The 20936-nt window shown below is 45.0% G+C and overlaps 1 protein-coding gene across 3 annotated transcripts; it reads left to right on the top strand.

The window, feature by feature from the left end:
• The first annotated feature begins 1189 nt into the window (after positions 1 to 1189).
• On the top strand, positions 1190 to 15290 carry OCIAD2 (OCIA domain containing 2). Of its 3 annotated transcripts, XM_037134789.2 has the most exons (7): positions 1193 to 1303; positions 3472 to 3586; positions 7661 to 7757; positions 9296 to 9349; positions 12598 to 12645; positions 13587 to 13704; positions 14943 to 15290. In XM_037134789.2, exons 2-7 carry the CDS (start codon positions 3524 to 3526, stop codon positions 15022 to 15024), a joined length of 462 nt encoding a protein of 153 aa, XP_036990684.2. In that variant the 5' UTR covers positions 1193 to 1303; positions 3472 to 3523; the 3' UTR covers positions 15025 to 15290. The 3 variants fall into 3 exon arrangements, with proteins under 3 accessions (XP_036990685.2, XP_036990686.2, XP_036990684.2); XM_037134790.2 differs by lacking the exon at positions 9296 to 9349 and having other exon boundaries at positions 1190 to 1303; XM_037134791.2 differs by lacking the exon at positions 3472 to 3586 and having other exon boundaries at positions 1191 to 1303.
• The last annotated feature ends 5646 nt before the right edge of the window (positions 15291 to 20936 follow it).

Here is a 20936-nt window from a genome sequence, read left to right as displayed (position 1 = left end):
AGGCAGGGGACAGTTCCATGCCAGGGCCCCGGCAGAAAAAGCTGGGTGAACATGAGGAACAGAAAGGAGGCTGGGGAAGCACTGTGGAGAGGCTCAGGCAGCAGGCCTAGAGGCCAATGTCAACAGTAGGGAAAGGTGAGGAAGGATGAGGCCATTCTGCATGGTCCACAACCTCTCTTCCAACTCAACACAGGTAAAGGCACCAGCAGCTTCCCCACCACAAGTCGGAGGCTGGGAGTGGCAGGAGGCTAGAGGCCTGGACAAAGAACAGTGGGAGGAGAAACCCTGGGACCAGTTGACTCGGCTTTGGCTGCAAGCTCCCAGCATGGCCCCGCACAACTTCCTTTCCTAGACCATCGAAAGAGAACAGTGGTACTCACCCTAAACAGGTGAAGAAAGGACTGCAAGGGGGTGGGTGAAATGGGAGAAGGGAGTCAAAAGGTACAAACTTGTGGTTGCAAAAGAAATAAATCATGGGAATGTCATGTATAGCACAGGGATTATAACCAATAATACTATATTACATATTGAAAGTTGCTAGATTGTAGATTCTGCCCTGGTCGGTGTGACTCAGTTGGTGGGGCATCATCCTGCAAACCGAAAGGTTGCTGGTTCAATTCCCAGTCAGGGTATATGCCTGGGTTGCAGGTCCTGTCCCCAATCAGGGTTCGAACAAAAGGTAACTGATCAAAGTTTCTTTCTCCATCGGTGTTTTTCTTCCTTTCTTTCTCTTTCCCTTCCCTTCTTTCTAGAAATAAATAAATAAAATCTTAAAGAAAAAAAAAGTAGATCTTAAAAGTCCTCATTTCAAGGGGGGAAGTTGGGGAGGGAGTAACTAGGTGACTATGTATAATGATGGATGGTTAACTAGACCCACTGTGATCATTCTGCAATGTATACAAATGTGAACTTGTTATGTTGTACACCTAAAACTAATATAAGGTTGTACGTCAATTGAATCTCAATTTTTTTAAAGAATTGCAGATCAGTGACCATCAATGCCAAACCCTGCGAGGTGTTCGGTGAATGATTGGTTCACTGTGGATGGGAGGAAGGGAGTGATTTGAAAGACACCTAGGAGGTAGGATCTACCTGATGTCGGGACAATTCTTGAGGGTGGGGCGGGAGTTTGTAGCCAGAGCTGGGTTGGGGCCTGAGAGTTCCGTGTGCGTGCTGAAGCCACCGAGAGAGGAAGGGAGCGAAAGGTGGGAATAGGGTGCACCAATTGAGTGAGAAGCAGCGAGCAGTGGGGGCGGAGCAAGAGGAGGAAGGAGAAGGCTTCGGGGGAGCGCGGAGAAGAGAGGTGAGGGGCTCTGGGGCTCCCGTGGGCCGCGACGGGCAGGGGCGGGCGCCGGGAAGCCCAGCCGGTCCGGGCTGTGCCAGCAACAGCAGAGGGATTCGGGCTCCGCTCTGAGGGCGCGCGGCCTGCGGGGAGAGCCTCACCTCGCAGGCGAGCCCGCCAGGGGGTGACCGCGGGAGAGATGGTGGCCTCCTCTGGCTGCTTTATTCCGTGGGTCCTCAGGAGCCCGGGCAGTTTGGGCCCCGCGGGTCAGCACGGGCCGCCTACAGCCGCCCCTGCAGGCTCCTCTCCCCTTGGCTCGGGCTGGGGCTGGGACCTGGGTGAGGCCGGTGGGCTTGGGCTTGTACCCCCGCCCTCTGACTGGGGGTAGCGGCGGATTCCGGCAGATTGATCCCTACCCCCATCACAGGGTACGGTGACCCCCCTCGGGGCCATCCCTCCGACCACCTGCCCCCACCCTGATCCTGCTGCGTAGCCCCCTCCCACTGCCCACCTGTCAGCATTCCCTCCCCACCCTCAAGAAGCAGAGGGACGAGGGCCTAGTGGTAGGAGCTGCACCTGGAAGGCAAGACCCTCAGAAGGTTTGCGTAGATGTGGACCAATGATTAATTGTGTGCAGGGGACTTGCCCACCAAAGCTGAGATTATGTATCTTTGCTTCTTGATTTAAAGCAATGGCCTAACTCTGAGCACAGATAATCTAATTGGCCTTAGGTCAGCAAAGACTTCATGGAGATCTTCAAGACCTAAGGTGCCCAAGTCCACTATTCCCCCCTCACACGCTCACTGTGAACGGGGTGCTGGGTGCTGAGCTGAGGCTTAAGGACCTCATCCCTCATCCTCACAACAGCCCCTCGAGGTTGCTTGTTCATTACCCCCACTTAACAGATGAGAAAGCTGAGGCACAAATACAGCAAATCATTTGCCCCAAAACACAGGGCTAGCAAGGAGTGGAGGCAGGATCCAAATTCAGGTCTTTCTGATTCCAGGACTGTCCACTGGCAGGGCATTATGCTGCCTTTACAAAAACATTAGGTACCTAAGGTGAGACTTGGTACAGGTAAGGACCCCCTTGGCTTGTATGCCTGGCAGTTCAGCAGGAAGTGGAATTGCGTATGATGAAAGGTTCATTTGGCAGGGAAATCAGTGGAAGTCACAGAGTCCAAGACTGCAGAGTGCAGTGGCCATTGGCCAGGTGGGGGCTCAGAGTCCACCTGGACTATGTCCACCATTATCAAATCATCTTTCTGAGCCATGTGACCAGTGGTTCATTCCCTCCCCCTTTGAACTAGCTATTTTTTTTCCAGTCATTTCCCTGGTCTTTCTTTTCTTCCACTGGTATTCTTTTGGCCACAATGTTCACATTCTCCAATACTCTTTTTAGACAATTTTATATGTTTCTTGCTTTACCTTTCATGAATTTGGAAGCTCCCAAATTCATCTTCCCAATCTCCTCTTACTCTCTAATTCAGGCCCAGATCCTCGGATATTCTGCCCCCGATTGGCTGATCCCAACGTATGTGCCCACAGGCACGCTAATTCAACATTTCCAGACTCAAATATGCCATCTCTATGCTTCCATCCAGGGTGTTGGTTCAGGTGTCTACACTTCCTTGCCTGGACTACGACGGCACCTTTAAAACTGGTTTTTATGCTGGGGAGTCAGCATCCACCCTCTACAAGCCTGAGTCATAGTCTCTGGTGTTACACTTGACCAGAGTGATCAGACCTTGCTTCTACTCCCTCCTGAGCACCCTGGCGGAGCTAGCTCCAGGGCAGCCCTCGGCATGTTGGGTAACTGCTGACATTTCTCTTCCCCTGTAGACTGTGAGTTCCTTTAGCACTGAGCTTGCCTTATTCTTCCTTATATTCCCTGGCCTGGCACCTAATAGACATTCAGTAAATATTTGTGTAGGTAATGGTCTTGTAATGAATTGAAACTTCTTTTAGGACACAATTTATAGGTAGTAAAACAATTCAATGTTCATGGCATGACATTTCACATTCATCGTCGGGCGGGGGATTAGAAAGTAAGTTTGCAGCAGGTTGAATATTGACTAATGACAAAATGAAAGCAATTTTTTCCAAAGAGGTGAGTTGATATTAAGGCTGTTTTTAAGGTTGATAGGAACATTCAGACACAGCACAGTGAGTCTCTTCTACTTTCCTTAGACAGTGGCAGCTGAGTGCATGCAAGTAGAAGAGAAGCAAAGACCAAGTCATCATGGCATCAGTGTCCACGCATGGAAACCATGATAAACCTCATTTGCCACCGCCGAGCCAGCAGGTACATTTTCAGTTTGCCATCAGAAAAGGGACATCATACAGGACTTTCCTTAAGCCTCGTCCTTGACCACCCATCTTACTTTTTTCAGTCTGGCACTTTGTTGGATGGGTTCAGGGAAAATGAAGTGGGGAAGAAAAGAGTGTTTCTGATTGCCTCGAAAAGCATCTTTTCAATTTTTATTTATAAAATCCTTTCGTTACAATTCTCTGTTTAGCATCCAGCTTAAGCAACTCTTACATAGGGTGTCAGTGACTGAAGAGGTTGCCCTTAACAGAGCAAAGCTCCTAACTGAATCTAACAGGATATTACAGGATGCTTGTTTTTACACTTTTGTTGTTACCAAGGATAACCTTGCTAAGTGTAAGCTGCTAACAGGGGTTCCTGCTTGGGACAGACAGCAGAGTCCTTAACCACTGAATTAGCCATCAGATTGAAAGCCCAACTTTTCAGCTTGTTAAGAATGAATGTTACGTGTTTCAGAGATACATACATGAAAAAAAGAAAAAGTAGTGTGATGGGTAGATGAAGTTTATGTTCTCTGGGATCAACTTTTCAAGTGAAAAATAGTTTATGGGGGAGGTGATGTTTGAGGAGCAAAGTTTAGGAGAGGCAAACAGACAAATGATATCAAGTCACAAGGAGAAGTATTTAGACACCTGAGTTGCCTCCATGAAATGGAGAGCCATAAAACATTTACGGTTGTACGGAAAAGGGTCGCCAGAGTCTGCTAAGGAGGCTGCCACAGGAGCTTCTGTCTTGACTACGGGACACACAGTTGCTGTGATGGTCTCAGCCCTGGCCCCAACCCTGGATGTGTGTATGTATATGTGTGTGTGTTTGGAGGAGAAAGAAAGGTGTTCCTTATTTCTGCCTCAGCCCAGGCAGAACCAGGAAGAGAATCGACACTGGGATAAGAAGTGCATGCTGAGGAACTAAGGGAAGTGGGAAGTGAGAACCCCTCCTCCTTGTCGCTATGATCCACCCTGACCCCACCTCTGTGGGCTGTGCTGTGGGGAGTTATAGAGAAAGAAGAGAGGGGCCCCTGCTTGGGTTGCTTGCGGAGCTCTGTAGGCGCAGGTGCCACAGGGTCCTTCTGCCTTGTGATCGATCACACATGTAAAGTGCTTGGCCCAGAGCCCAGCCCACGGGAAAGTGCTCAAGAAATGGTGATCGTTCTCCACACTGACATCCACTACCAACACAAGGTTCCAAAAAAGCATAGGCAAAATCAGCAAGGTAAACTTCAAAAGCCAAGGAGCTGCACCTCAACAAGAAAAACACTAAAACTCCCCGAGGTAAATGGCAGAGAACCTACATAAATAATTCACAAACAAGGAAGTACAAGAGCGGCTTTTAGTAAGGAATGAATTAAGTGAAATTTTTTCTTAAAAAAAAGTAAGTTAACCACCCACAGAATGGGAAAAATATTTGCAAATCATAAGTCTGATAAGAGTTTAGTATGCAGAATATATAAAGAGCTCTTACACCTCAAAAACAAAAAGACAAATGACCCAGTTAAACAATGGGCAAAGAGCCTGCATAGGTGTTTCTCCAAAGAAGATATACAAATGTCCAACACGCAAATGAGAAGATGCTCAATATCATTAGTCATTAAAGAAATGCAAATCCAAAACACCATGAGATACCATTTCATACCCACCAGCATCTCTATAACTTAAAAAAAAAAACCACAGAAAGTAACAAGCGTTGACAAGGTTGTAGAGAAATTGGAAGCTTCATACTTCGCTGGTGAGATTATAAAACAGTGCAGCTCCTGTAGAGAAGAGTTTGGTGGTTCCTCAGTTAGTGAAACACAGAATTACCATGTGGCCCAGTCAAATTAAAAATGCATTCAAACAAAAACTTGTACAGGAATGTTCATAGCAACTCTATTCACAATGGCCAAAAGGTGTAAACAGCCCAAATGTCTGCTGACAGATGAACTGGTAGGCAGGATGTGCAGTGGAATATTGTGTCACAGAACGGAGTGGAGCGCTGATACGTGCTACAGCATGGGCGAACCTTGGAAACATTATGCTGAGGAAAAGAAGCCAGCCGCCAAAGGTCGTCTGTTGTGAGATATCGTTTACATAAAATTGCAGAACAGGCAAATCCACAGAGACAGGAAGCAGATTAGTGGTTGCCAGGGAGCTGAAGGGCAGAGGGAATGAAGAGAGACTGCTTAGTGGGTATGAGGTTTCTTCTGGGGTGGTGGAAACATTGTAGAACTAGATGGTGATGGCGGCCATGCAACACTGTGGGTGTTTGTACTTGATGCCACTGAACTGTGTACTTCAAAGTGACTGAAATGCTGAATAGTATGTTATGTGTACTTTACCATGATAAAAAAAATTAATGGGCCATTATATAACAACAGATCACCGCCCAGGGCCAGTTGCAGGAATTTCTTACCTCAACACAGGAGGAGAAGGGGACAGTCTGGCTGAAGAATATGTAGAGATGCTCAAACACATGTTTGCAGAGAAATGCAAATAAGACCATAAATTATGACTTTACACCTTTGATGACAGTCTAATGACTGTCAAAATTTAGAAAATTGGATAATGCCAGGGTTGGAAAGTCCTTTCTTCAGCCACGTTGGAATCCAGTGCAAGTAGCCACATGCAGGCCCTACGGGCCTAGAGGAAGGCGCAGGCGATGCTGGGGGGTGAGCCTGGGGCACAGCCGCTGGGGAGAGCGGGTGGCGAGGCTTGCTCAGACTGGAAATGGGCACACCATGTATTTTACACTCAGATATATAGCCGAAAAATGTTCTCACGTGGGTTCACAGGGAACGTGTGGTGGGTGCACTTGGACGCATGCTGGGCACTTATGGGACAGAAGCAGATGAATAAAGCAAGAGGGGTGGATCTTAAAAGGGGTGACTTAAAAATATTGTTTAAAGATTTTATTTATTTATATTTAGAGAGAGGGGAAAAGAGAGAAAGAGAGGGAGAGAAACATCCATGTGCAAGAGAAACATAAACTGATTGCCTTTCACACGCCCTCAGCCAGGAACCTGGCCCACAACCCAGGCATGTGCCCCAACAAGGAATCAAACCAGTGACTTCTCAGTTTGCGGGCCAACACTCATTCCATGGAGCCACACCAGCCAGGGCAAGTTAATAATATTTTTAAAAATGAAATTACATATATAAAGCAATACTATTTATATTCAAAAGATTCATGCACCCAAAACAAGGAACATTTTGCAAGAATGCATCCATACAAAAGACGCATATTAAACACCCAGAATGACAGTGATGGGCAGAGGGGAATGAGAGCAGAGAATGCGGATAGGACTGAATAACACATATGTATCTATGAAGGAGGAAGACCATGAAAGATGGGTGTCAGTCCAGATTATAGCATATTAACATGATAAAAAAATACTGCAGAACTAATATAAGTAATTATGTCAAACACATCAATCAGTGCACCAGAAATTATGTGTAGATCATATTTTATAAAATATGTTTTAAAAAAACCCATCAAGGTAAAAAGGAAACTATGCAGAAAAAATACAAAGCCGTCTGCTGATGAGTTCGTAGTCTAAAAGTGTATACAGAAACATAAACAGGTAAATCGGAATATAGGTCTGTAAATACAAAACGTGTGACCCAGTGCTTGGACTGTGTAGACCACGTGCTGCAGGGGACTCTCTCCCTTGCCCGCGGAGGCCACACTGAAGTGGGTCTGCAGGGAGCCGGTGGGCAGAGGGAGTGGGTAGCGAGCACAGCAGGAACCCTGCCCTGCATGGCCATGGGGCGGAGGGGAGAAGGAGAACGTGGCCTCAGCAGGGGTTCTTTCGGACCAGATCTCTGCTCCCTGCTCGCTCGTCAATGAGTCAGTCTCGGCTTCTGTAGCTGGGATTTTTCCCTTGCCTGGGTCCCTCCAGTGCTCCCAGCTGGAAGGCGCCCGCTGAGCTGAGACGGTCACTGCTCTGAGCTGGCAGCCAGCACAGAACCACATGTTGCGTGACTGGAGCAGAGAACCTGTCCTGCCCTCCTCCCAGGAAACAGCGGATGCTTTTCAGATGATTTCAGTCAACTCACCATAGAACTTTCCTTACAGAGCCTGTTGTTTTGTCCAAAATCAAAACTGCACATCCACAGAGGGGAGATTTCAAAGATTATCAGAGAGTGTCAAGAAGAAAGTTTCTGGAAGAGAGGTAAATTGCCCTCCTCTTAACCTTTGTTAACACTCTGTGTGCTGCAATACACTGCGTAAGAGCCACATTGGAATTATGGTGATGATTTAGCTTTGAGCAGGGACTTTGCATAATCCCTTGAAGAACTTTGATATCTGGGCTGTTAAATTTTGAATCCATGTTGAGACACCTTTAAGGGCAGAGGTAATATCTGATTAGGAGCACTTTGCCGCAACAAAGTGATAGGCACATGGCACTTGCCTTGATGTGACGCAGAGCGTGTACCAAGAGTGTGGTTTAGAATTTTCTGAAAGAGTAGACCTTCCTAAACTCCACCAGATTCTAACCCTCATTGAATTCAGAAATAATTTCGGGTCTATTGCTTCATCCCAGAGCCAAGCACAGTGCTTCACATGTATAAAGTACCTAGTCAGTGTTCGTGGAGGGAATCGAAATGGACAGCATCCATTGATGCTTCTCCGACAATGTCTCTAAAGTAACCTTTTCTGCTGAGTCCTCTCCTTTCCACGCTCCCCACCCCCGCCTGTCTTACATAAATAAGACAAGGGTGTGAATTCAGGCTTTGCTTAAAGGTCTGTTCCAATTTTAAAAATTCATGATTTGTCATTTAGAAATGTCATAGTAGAGCCTATGGATAGAGTCCCGATGTTTGCAACATTGCTGACTTAGGGGCAATTGTACTTTGAAATACCCACTTTGATTTCTCAAGTCATTCAAATTCAGTATCGATTGTTTGGAAAGAAACACCCTTTAGAAGTTGATATTCTTCATGCATTACTACAATGATTGTGCTCCTAGCAGTTCGTGTCTTTTCTGACAGCCCATGAGTAAGTGATTGAATGAAGCCCTAGCAGAGTAACACTTCAGGATGACCCACTGGCCTACCACTGGGTAGATATGAGTACAAAAATTGGCTGCTGTTTGTTTTGGTCGCTAGGAAGAGCTAGATGTTTATCATCGCTCTCTGCTTTTGGAAGAAGTCATCTGATGCATTTTGACAAAACTAGAAACCACTCTTTCCAGACTAACTTGCCTGTTTTAAAAATCACAGCTGAACATCGCTTGTGTTTAACATGAATATAGCAGTCTCGTAATCCTCAGGAAATAGACATATCCAAATTATACAACAAAACGTCACAAAAGAGAAAAGCAGACAACAATCCTGGATAGCATAGGCAGGAGTTTTGAGTACTGGTTTTTTACTTCAATGTGGGATTGAGAATTTCAAAATATACAGTTAAAGGCAACACCTAACCCACTGGGGTGCCTGTGCAGTGAGTCGTGGTCAGAGCCTGGTGCGTGGTGGGTGTTTGGTAAAGGGGACGTCAGAGATCTATGGGCTTTAGGTTTGTTCACTGCCCAGGACAGACCCCAGGAAAATTATTCAGGTAAATATTTGTTGGATAAGTAAAATAACAAATGACTAAAAAGTCCTTGCCCCGGTAAGCAAGGGAAAAACTGAGAGTCATGCACCCTGACTTCCAGGTGAGGCACCAAGCTCTAAAGCACCAGTACTGACGGGCATGTTTGTTTTGCAGCTCTGCCTTTTTCTCTTGCAAGCATGCTCGTTACCCAGGGACTAGTCCACCAAGGTAAGGCCCGACACTTGTTCCATGATTTCACATAAGAGAGCCCAGATTTCTGTGGCCCTCCTGGCTGCTGTTGGGTGCGTGGCCTTTATTTGGTGGTGAAGCGTTTCTTTGTGCAGGCTTCTGACTGTTTTCAGCACAACACCCCCTCCCCGGAAGATGTCCCAATGCCCGGAATGCGTAACTACATTAGGTTACATGGCAAATGGCAATTAAAGTTGCAGACGGAAAGGCCGTTAAGCAGCTGACCTCAAATGAGGGAGATTATTCTGGATTCTCTAGATGGACCCAGTGTCATCAAATGGGTCCTTAAGAGTTGGGTTGGAAAACAGAACCAGAGAGATGGCAACATGAGAGGAACTCACGTCCACACAGTTGTCTTTGAGGATGGAAGAAGGGGCCAGGAGTCCGGGGCCCAGGGACGTGAGTGGCCTCCACACACTAGGAGGCGGGAAACCCTGGAGCTTCCGAAAAGGAACGCAGCCCTGATTTCAGCTGCTGCTGTGGTCTGAATGTTTGTGTCCCGCCCCCTCCCTCCCAGGTTCACACGTTACAACCCTAACACTGAAAAGTGATGGCTTTAGCAGGTGAGGCCGTTAGGAGGTAATGAGCCTTTGAGGGCAGAGCTCTCAGGAATGGTAGCGCTCTCCTTGCAAAAGAGCCCCCACAGAGCTCTCTAGCCTTTTTGGCCACAAGAAGTCTGCAAACCCAAACAGGGGCCTCCCCAACCATGCTGACACCCTGATCTTGGACTTGAGTCTCCAGAACTGTGGTGGACAAAAATACATTTCTGTCCTTTATGAGCCCCTCAGTCTTGTTATCGCAGCTCAAACAGACTGAGACGCCCAGTGAAACCCATTTTGAGTGTCTGAGCCCCAGAACTGTCAGGTAACACACGTGTGTTGTTTTAAGCCTCCAAGTTTGTGGTAAGTTGTTACAACAACCACAGGAAACAAATCCAGGGCCTTTCTCTGCACCAGAGTCCCTGTGTCTCCCGGAGATGTTAGACAGAACGTTAGACACGTGTCAGCATTCGGTCTGACGTATACGTCAGACAGAATGTTCACTGTACGAGGATGCTCCGGGGACGAGGTCAGTGGGGACAAAATCCACCACGCTCTGTCGATCTAGCCCTTTGTCCTGGCGAGAGGCTATATTTGCCTGGGAAAGGGTGCTCTGTCTAATTTGTACAACAGATGGTGAGGCCTAGCAGCCGCCCTGTATCTCCCACATAACCTCTCCCTGGCAATTAGGGTTTCCCCGTTGACCTCTCTATTCTTCTTTCCTCGCTCCCTTCTTTTTCCCTGTCTCCACCTCACCAGAAAACCCTCAGACATTGCCTAGTTCCCAAAGAGCAGGAAGCCACCTGACCCCGTGGGAGCCCCATTATATTGAACACTGCTGCTGACCTTGATTTTAGAAAGAGGGCTTGTACCCTGCAGACATGAGAGATGATCTCGTTTTTATTGGCATCTCAAAGACCACATGTCATTTACCTGGGAAAAATCCCATTTCAATCAATGTTGTTCTTATGGATTTAAGTTGATTTATTAAATATGATTTCATTTTTATAACCTGAAGAGTTTTTATAGAATATATTCATTGATCAGTAATAAGTTATTATCAGACCCTTTATGACAACAAAAAATATGGTCACAACATCAATAGGGATTGTGTTTTAGGAACATCAAACTTCTCAAAATCTATCCTCTCTTGCATGTGTGCAAATACTCTTTTCCAGGGTTGTGGATTAGTTTTCTACAAGCACATAACAAATTGCCACAAACACCGTGGCTTAAAACAATTCAAATTCATTTTCTTTCAGTTCTGGGGGTTAGAAGTCCAACCCGGGTCTCACTGAACCCCAAGTGTCAGCAGGGCTGCGTTCCTCTCTGGGGACTTTCAGGCGTCCTTTCCCTTCCCAACCTCTAAAGACCCCCCACGTTTCTTCTTGGCTCCAGGCCCCTCCTCTGGCTATAAAGTCAAGCTCCTCTCACGCCGCCATCTCTCTGGTTCTGCCTCTGCAGCCCTCTTCTACATTCAGGGGTCATTGTGATTACATCGGGCCCACCCCGATGGTCCAGACGCCTTCTTAAAGTCCTCTCATTAACCTTAACTCCATTTCCTGCTGCAGTTCCCCTTTGTTACATAATGTCACACACGCACGGTTTCCAGGCATTGGGATGAGCCATCTTTAGGAGGCATGATTCTGCTTATCACAGGCTGAAACGTTTCTATTTTAAAATTGTGGCATGTGTACAGTCATGTGTCGAATAGCAGTGCTTTGATTAATGACAGATGACATTACAATGGGTGTCCCCTAAGATTACAATGGAGCCGAAAAATTCCTCTGGACTAGCGACACCATACCCACGGTGGTGTCGAAGCACAGGCATCTCTCACGTGCGTGAGGTGACACAGGCGTAACCGTGCCTACTGCACCGCCCGTCATATTAAAGTATAGCACATACATTCTGTACAGTACATACTACTTCATGGTAAAAATAAACAACTATGTTACTGGTTTTTGTAATTGCTATACTATGTATTTTATCATTAGAGTGTCCTCTTCCTCCTGATAAAAACATTTGCTGTAAAATAGTGCACCAGGTTATGCTCGCAACAGCCTCCTACCTCTCGCGTGCACTGTGTCTCTGATGTTTCCCTTTTCTCTCGTGGTTGATTTAACCTCGTGTTGTTTCATATGGTGATGTGCTGCACAGGCTGGTCGCCTGGGAGCAGTAGCTTGTGCCGTACAGCCTGGGCGTGTAGCAGGCTGTAGCATTGGGGTTTGTGTAAGTGCACTCTCTGAAGGCCGTGCAAATAATGAAATCACCTAAGAATGCGTTTCTTACAGCGCATCCCTGTTGTTCAGTGATGCACGAGCGGTACCCGAAATTTCTAAGTCGAAGTTCTGTGTGGAGTTACGTGAGCAATACATTTCTGGAGGGAGAAGTGACTAATTGCTTAGAAATTAGTTGTTGGCTTCGTCTTTGCCTTCATATCTTTAAACAATTCTTGAATTGTCTGTTTCATGTTCTTTTTTCTATACATTAAACCTAACACTTGCTACTTGGCAAAAATGGCTATTTGAGACTTAAATCAATCAAGAATTGAATTATAACTCTTATAAGTTCATTTCTTCTGATTAAGAATTTGCGTATACCTTCAACTTTGACGATTCTTTATACTTTATGAATTTAAATATGGAGTAAAAGGAAATAATAATGTATTTGTATATTACTCCTTAGGTTATTTAGCAGCTAACCCAAGATTTGGATCATTGCCTAAAGTTGCACGTAAGTCATAGAAGTAAAAAAATTAAAAAGTTGTTTTTTTAAATAGATGTTTTTCACAACTGGAGATATGAGTGCCCAGGCTGACCAAAATGCCAGCATTTGACTTTCTGAAAACTCAGTCTTTATTTTTGCCACTTCACAGTTCTTAGTTCTTCAACACTTCCTGATACAAGTTAAGCAGCAGGGACCGCACCTTAGACAGTGCTCTTTAAAGCGTGGACTAGGAGTGCCCGGCCGGATACATGAGAGGATGATCTAGAGCAGAGCCTCAGAATGACAGATCCATTAGGGACACATTTTCTTCTTTTGGCCAGTCTTGTCAAATATTTTTTATAGTGAACATAATGAACAATGTTTCAAAATCGGGGACATCCTCCTAACCACACACTCGAGGTTTTATCCTCTTCCATGTGTAGTACAGAGGCCTGTCGCGCACAAAGAGGATGCTTTCCGGCTGACTCTGCACTTCATTCCCAGCGGGAGGAGCAGGCTGCCCCCGGGAGGTTTCCTGTCTGGGGACCTCTTTCCCCCCTGCAGGCAGGAGGGGCTCAGCTCCCCAGGCTCCAATCCATAAAGAGAATTTCCTACCCAGTGATTCGGAGGCCACCAGTAGGCACCACCCGAACCCCCCTCCCCCTCCCCGGGTGGCCTCAGACTTCCGTTTGCGGGCTGGGCCTCCCCGAGGCTGCCTGGCTTGGGTCGTCTTCGCGCTCTCTCTCCTGGCCCTTCTGCCACCAAATCGAAACCGTGTCAGAAAGTCTCCAGTTCCTAATCCTGCTTTTTAAGAGGGGGCTTCATTCTCAGAGTGTTTGTTCATTGATTGATCATGTTTTTTAAATATTAAAATTACTGCATTGATAAAGAAAATTCTAGAAGATAAGTAATTGAGGAGATTGTGAACCTTTATGTAATGTTGTGTCTTTCCTAACCTGCTTTCACAGTTGCTGGCATCTTGGGGTACGGCCTTGGAAAGGCATCCTACATAAGAGTGTGCCAGAGTAAATTCCATTCCCTTGACGATCAGCTCCGTGGGGCTGGTTTTGGCCCAGGCCATAACAGGTTTGTAATCTGTTTGGTTCAAGGATTGTAATGGAGATCATTATAAAAAGGCAAACAAAAAAGTCATTCACCAAAAAAAAAAAAAGTCATTCACCATTTATAATATTAAACAGTTTCTTAACATCCATATGTTGGGAAAAACCCTCTTTAACCTCTTTAAATTTTGAATTGTTGCTCTTCAACTTCAATAATAATTCTTATTTAACTTAGTTACCTATTTCATTTGCTTAACAAACATTTAGTGAGTACCTACTATGTTTAAGACATTATGCAAGTTTCAAGAGAATATATTAATCAGCAGTCATGCCTTCTAGTATCATGGGGTCACACCATGTTTAAACAGGTGAGCCTTTACTGTGTATCTTGATTTTCATTCAGGGATGCACACAGTAGGACTCTGGCATTGAAGGCATTACCTCTGCTGTTCAAGAACCTGGGTTGAAAACCAGTTCTACCACTTACTAAATAAACTACATAACCTTGGGAAAGTTTCTTAAACTCTCTAATCTTCCATTTTCAAATCTGTATAAAATGGTGAGCAGAATTGTTTCACGGAATGTTCTAAGGAATAGAAAGGACAACTTATGACACTCAGTAAGTGCTCAGCAAATAATAGCTGCTGCTACTACAGTATTAGAGGACTAGTGTTGGGGACACGTTTCATTAAAGACCCTCACTTGTCCCAGGGGATTTTACAGAGTCCGGCAGAAGTAATGCCTGCTGGAGTGTGGTTGGTAGGGTACTAATATGAGTGTAATAATTTATAGTTTTAATTTGGACACTTCACCTAAAATGTCATATAGGGTGTGCTTGAGTGTGATGCTATGTTACAGAATCACATGCTTATGGTTTTGTAATGAAAGATTTGATAATAAAAAAAGGGGAGTCATTTGCGCTGGACCCTGTATTTGAGAGGTAGCACAGTACTGTGAAAACAACATCAAACATGAGCATCATTATTGGCTTTTTCTGAAATTTAAATACTTTTTTGTTTACACTATTACAGTTGTCTCATTTTTCCACCTTTAACCTTCCCCCACTCAGTTTTCCCTCCCTCCCCAACTCCCACAGCAAATCCCCATATTGGCCTTCTTTGAGTGAAATTCTGGCAGTCTCAAACCAAGGAACAGCTCCTATTATTCCTTAAGAAATCAGGCCTGTGAACTTCAGGAAAATTGTGTTAGGACTAAGAGCTTCCAGTTTCAAAGCACAAACCTCTCTTTTTGTTTCTATCCTAGGCACTGCCTGCTTACCTGTGAGGAGTGCAAAATTAAGCATGGATTGAGTGAGGAGCAAAGTTCACAGCCCTCAGCTTCCTAGACTCTGCATCTGGGGCTTTTGAAGTTTCTTAAACCTCTGAATGTGTACACACTTAAAGTTTCAAGTATACTTTAAAATAATATACTTACATTGGAACAGAAGCATTGGGATTCTATTGAAATGCTTTAGGTGGAAGATTATCAGTTGAATTGAAAATTGTATGTTTTTCTACTGTGTAACAACATGCTGTGAGAGTTCACACACCAAAAAGAAGAAACGTTGTATTCTAACTTGCTTACAGCAAAGTAAAAGAATTTAGAGTCCTCTCTCATTCTCCCATCCATTCTTTCATGCTGCTTTTGTTCTGGGTTTTAAGGTCTCTCAAAGTGGACAGGGACAAAACTTGAGGAACTTGGAGAGTTGTGCCCCAGAGAAAACCATCGTGGGTGGAGACAGAAGCACAGAGCACAAAAGATTGCTTCTTATAGGTGTGTGGAATGCTTTCCAAAATGTAAGGACCAAGATTTAAAAATATATATTATGTATTTATTTTTAGAGAGAGGGGAAGGGAGGGACAAAAGGAGGGAGGGAGAGAAACATCAGTGTGTGGTTGCCTCTCCTGCACTCTTTCCCAGGGACCTGGCCCACAACCCAGACAGGTTCCCTGACTGGGAATCGAACTGGCAACTCTTTGCTTTGCAGTCCAGCGCTCCATCCACCGAGCCACACCAGCCAGGGCAGAACCAAGATTTTGAACTTAATGAAAAATATATCACTTCAAAAAAATCACAGTATAAACCAGTTGTCCATTGAGTGACCTCATCGACCTTATGCCTTACCGGTATGGTGGAGTGTTGCTCAGCTACTGGGCCCATGCTGGAGTCAGCTCTCCGGCCCTGGATTCTTTTATGTGCAGCCAGTGGCTGAAAAGAATAAACATCACTTCCCAAATGGTCCCTTCTTTTCCCAAGGAGCAGTTTGTTGTTGGAGGAATCATGGGAAGAATCAGTTCATAGAATAATAAACTTTTAGGGCTGTAGGGAGCTCAAAAGCAGCCAAGTCACCCCCCTGAGTTGGATTCCTATTTATTTCCAGGGTTTTTTTGCAAGAAAAAGAAAGTTCTTTCATTGAGGACGCTTTGTTTGATGGCAGGTTGTCTGGGCCCTGCTTAAAAGCTCCTCTTGCATCTTCGCACGATGTTTTTTACACGTGTCGCCGTGTATAGATTGGGTGTGCGTGTGTACCTGTCTGTGTTTGTGGAATACATCCCAAAACCTGCACTGCAGAGATGAAAAGGCAAACCTCATCAGAAGTTAATACTTGATATGAAATATTTCACTTTAAACATCAAAATTGTTTCTATTTTACATGAATGTAAATGTATGAAACGAACAATTCTTTATGTATATATCTCCTGGTTTCTCAGCCAGCGAAGTTCTCCTTCTGTAAATCAGAACACAGAGGCACTATTCTAGCCTCTTGGTTGCAGTTTAAGTTTTGGCTCTGACAACTAGCAAATGGTGACTCCCTGCTCTCTCAGTTATTGGTAAAAATTCAGAATCGGGCACATTTTTTCCCCTGCATTCCAGCAAATAATCTCCTACGGATCAGAACATTTTCACATTGCTAAGCACAGCAAGTCAGTGTAGAAATCAGTCTCGAAGTCTGGGAAAAGATAAATCTATTATTGTTGAAAAGGCACCTTGTTTTTCTTGCTGACGTTGTCATAGTTTTGAACCAAATTGGGTTCTTTTCGAGGAGGCTCACTGCTTTTCTTATGTGGGTAAATTATTCCTTGAAGCAGTTTTTTTTCCCCACAATGATCTTAGTGTGAAAGGATATCAATAAAGAAAAAACTAGATCATCCCCAAACTCTCAAATATTTTGCTTCATTATCTATTGTATATATTAGGAAGCAAGTATCTGGCAAGACAAGTCTGTTTCTTACATGCACACGTGCTAAAGGAGCAGCATTTGTTGTTCGGCATTTAGCAACTACCAACGACACTCAGCACCAATCTGGTCATAAGCTTATGAAAGCAGTACTTTCATGATGAAAAAAAAAAGAAATAATGATGTACTATATATAATGCTTATATATTTTTAAAATTCTCATTCAAGCAGCTATTCTCTTCCCTTGCTGTCGGAATGGATGATATATCTATATTGTACAAACATCATGGAAGTGATGATATTTCTCTTGAATGATGTAATTGAGCCACAAAAATGTCACATAGGTCATTTTTTTTTTTGATATTCAAATAATACAATCTGTTCATTGCCAGAAAACTCTTACACTTTGGAACTCTACACCCCCAAATTTCAGCCGTAGTATTCAATTTCACACTCAAAGTTGGCAGAGAGCTCAGTGACTGAGCTGTAGGCTAAGTCCAGGACCGATCAGGTAAGTGACTGAGTGAAGCTGCACCAGCTGCATGTTACACAGGAACGTCGTCTTCACTCCCACACACACAGCCTGCGGGCCTGCTGTTGTCAGATCTTCCAGTTTGTCAAAGCAAGTACGTGCAGTTTTTACATCTTTATTCTTTCAGATACTCAATTATTGAGCACCTACTGTGTGCCAGGCACTGTCCTAGGTCCTGGCAATGTGACAAGCACAACCAACAAAATTCCACACCTTCCAGGAGTTTATGTTCTCACCGCCAGTCTGAGGTCTGAGACCCGACCCAAGCTCCACCCACTGTGGAAAGCCCCTCTGCTGTCTGGACGGGTGAAGTTTCAGGACCCACTCACGTACTTCCAGGGAAAGAACCCCTGCTGCCCCTTTTGCAACCCAGTTCACTGCCCAGCTGCAAAACTAACCAGAAATGTCTATGAGAGCCCAGGCCTGCCTCCCCGCCCCTCTAGACTAGAAGCTCCTCCAGGACAGAAGTATGTCCTTTTATAGCTTGTCTCTGCATCCTCATTCTCAAGCAGAGTTCTTGGTGAGGTCCTGGCGCTTTGTAAATGTTTGTCAGCCTAAACTGGTAATTTCCTTGTGGCTACTGAACAGAACTCTTATTCTTCTTTTGCATAACAGTCTTTAAATATTGCAAGGCACACGCCTTTCAGAATTCTAGCAAAAGGGCTCAGTTTTCCCCAACCCTGAGAGTAAGTGTCCAGCTCTGTCACATCCTGGTCTTGGGACAACTTTTGGTTTGTGATGTCCTCACACAGCAAGACTCCAGAAATGGGCATACCAGCTCAGAGGAGAGCAGGATTACTGTGCTCTTCGTTTTAGGAATGTGAACTGACAGCAAGAGTAGCTCTGCACCAGGCCTTGGGCTCAAATTCAGCTCCACCGCTTGCTGGCTACCTCAGTTTCTTCATCTGTAAAATGGGAAGATTTTAGATTTATCTGTAGGTTGTTTGCAGGAATCACATGAGCTAATAATTACAAAATGCTTGGCTCAGAGTAGCCATTCAATGGATGTTAGCTGCCGCTGCAGTCCGAACCGCTGCAACTGTGTCCCATGACAGGCTTTTTCACGTCACCTGCCTTTAATTCTCCCCATTTTATGCTGATACGGCCAGTCATTCTGATCAGCGTGACTCATTGTATGTGCACTCTTCTCTTTTCATCTTCATGATGTTGTTTTCAGGCCCAACTATTTGTCCTTTTCAGTCCAAACTCTGTGATTTAATGGGCAAGTGATGTGTCATCTGCACAGGAAAATATTCAGTTCACCCCGTTGGCTTCTTAATACATGGTGTTCATGGCACATGCTCCAACCATCTTTGTTATCTGAGTAATTGTCCTGAAGGAGATTTTACTGTAAAACACAAACCTCAAAGGGCAGTGTTGTTTATGAGGTTCTCTCATCTCTAGATGTGAGTAGGTCAGGAATGAGGTTTGGAACAAGAAGGTGACGAAGGAGGAAGGAGCTGAGAGGTGGAACAATGGAGGCAAACACTACAAAGGAACCTCGCTGAATGAGGTTTTGAAAATCAGGGCTGTCACCACAGGCCCTGTGACTTGGGAGCCCAGACGTGGCTTCTTTCATTAATTCAACAAATATTTTCCAAGACCTATCATATGCCAGGCAATGTGCTGGAAGAAATAGGAGTATATTGATACAAAAGATAGTCCCTGCCCTCAAAGAGGTAAGTAGAGGAGATGTGTAGCTAAATAGCTATAATAAAATGTAATGTAACACCTCTCTGTGTGGGGTATATACCAACTAAATGCCAATAGAATTCAGGGGCAGTAGTGGTCACTTCTGCTGCCCTTGCAGATTGTATTCCTGGCCCAGTTCTTTACCTTTCCTCATCTGCATGCCTTGTGTCATGGAATTTTGCATATTCTCTCCACTGTGAGTGGGAATTACTTACCTATCTCTTAACCTTGGGCTTGTGCTGACTCCCTTTTGTGAAGCAGAAATGAAAGAGTGCCAGTTTCCAACTTAGGCCTAAAGAGACCCCTGTGTTTCCATGTATGTCTCCACCATGAACATAAGAACATGTTTGGTACTAAAATGCAGAGGCAACAACTTGCAGATTCACCCATCAGTTCCACAATGGCCTAAGGTCTAATCCCTCCAACAAGCCCCCGACTCTGCATCCTTCAGAGCAATTCTGCTTTTCTATCAAGCCCTAATACAGGAACCAGGTAGCTGAAAGTAGGCTGCTTGCATAACAAAAACAAGACATGTGGCATTGGCATTGGGAACGAGTGGCATATGGATGCTGGCAGGACTTTGTGATTGTTAGTACAAACCTAAAGAGCCTGGAGGAGGGTGTTAACAGCAGCTAAAAAGCTTCCAAGGTGTCAAGGAGGGATTGGAGAAGAGAGAACAGTATAGGAAGCTGAAGGGGACCAATTACGCAGTCGAGTTGAGCACAAGGGTCACCCGTGGTAACATGGAAAACAGAGACTGCACCTGATGGACTTGATCTAGCTGAGATCTCCAGGCAGGGAGGAGGGTGCCACCTGGCTGCTGTCTAAAATGATAGAAGTGAGACATAACACTTATTTCCATTTCCAAACGATTTGGAGAAACTATGTAAGCCCAAACCAGTCTTTCAAACCAGCAAAGTGTTCTCATGTTCAGAAATGGCTTCCAGGCAAAGATCAAATCCAGAGTGGGGCAATGACTTTTTGTTCATAACCTTGAAAGATGACAGTGCATCATAGGACGTTGTCAACGCACAAATGAGGACTCTCCACATGTCTCACGAGCACAACCTTGTATGGAGACCCTGCCCAAGGCTCCCAAGGATCAGCTTCGCAGGGAGCCCAAAATAGAAGAGATTGTTTCCAGTAGACAAGTGTGGCTTTTGTGAAGTGGATTTTCAATCGCTAACTTAAGAACTCCACAGATTTACAAAGTTACACCGGCTTGGACAGGGACAGCACAGAGGACTTGAGGTCCTTGATTTCTGTGGGCAGGCCCAGGAAACTACTCAGTTGCAAGCACAGGCTTCCTTCAGGGGAAAGCAGAACCACAAGCCATGAACTCCCAGGGAACATGCCTTAGTCCTAAGGAAGAAACTGGCAACATAAACTGGCTCCACTTCAGAATTTCTGGCCATGTGCCTGGGGTGTGCCTTACATTTCACTTTTTGAATGAGGATGGGTAGAGAAGTAATACTATGCATTAATAGGTATTCAGTTTGGACAGGAAGCTCGTAACAGGTCTTCAGACTTGTACCCAAGTGCTCCACCCATACCTGGACCTGATAAATAATGAGCCCCTAGACTTTGAGCTGTTTGAATGGATTCAAATCAGAGTTCCTGGGGAAAGCTGAGTTGATCATGCATGCGGGAGGGTTGTGAATTACTGTGACCTAATGCTGGGGAAAAGATTTGTAGTTGGAAAACGTCCCATCCCACACGTTCTTTTGAAAATCAAGAGCACAGGGAATTCTCCATCCCTGCCCTTTGACAGGCCGGTTGGTGTGGAAATACCACAATGGAGCCTAGGTGGTAAACTGACAACGGCAACGCAGCTTTTGACCTACTGGCTGGAACA

Source organism: Artibeus jamaicensis, unplaced genomic scaffold, assembly GCF_021234435.1.
Source record: "Artibeus jamaicensis isolate MK-2021 breed Jamaican fruit bat unplaced genomic scaffold, CSHL_Jam_final contig_889, whole genome shotgun sequence".
In the NCBI taxonomy this organism is placed as follows: Eukaryota; Metazoa; Chordata; class Mammalia; order Chiroptera; family Phyllostomidae; genus Artibeus; species Artibeus jamaicensis.
Note: the sequence above shows the minus strand (reverse complement) of the source record. Positions and strands in the feature narration are given on the sequence as shown.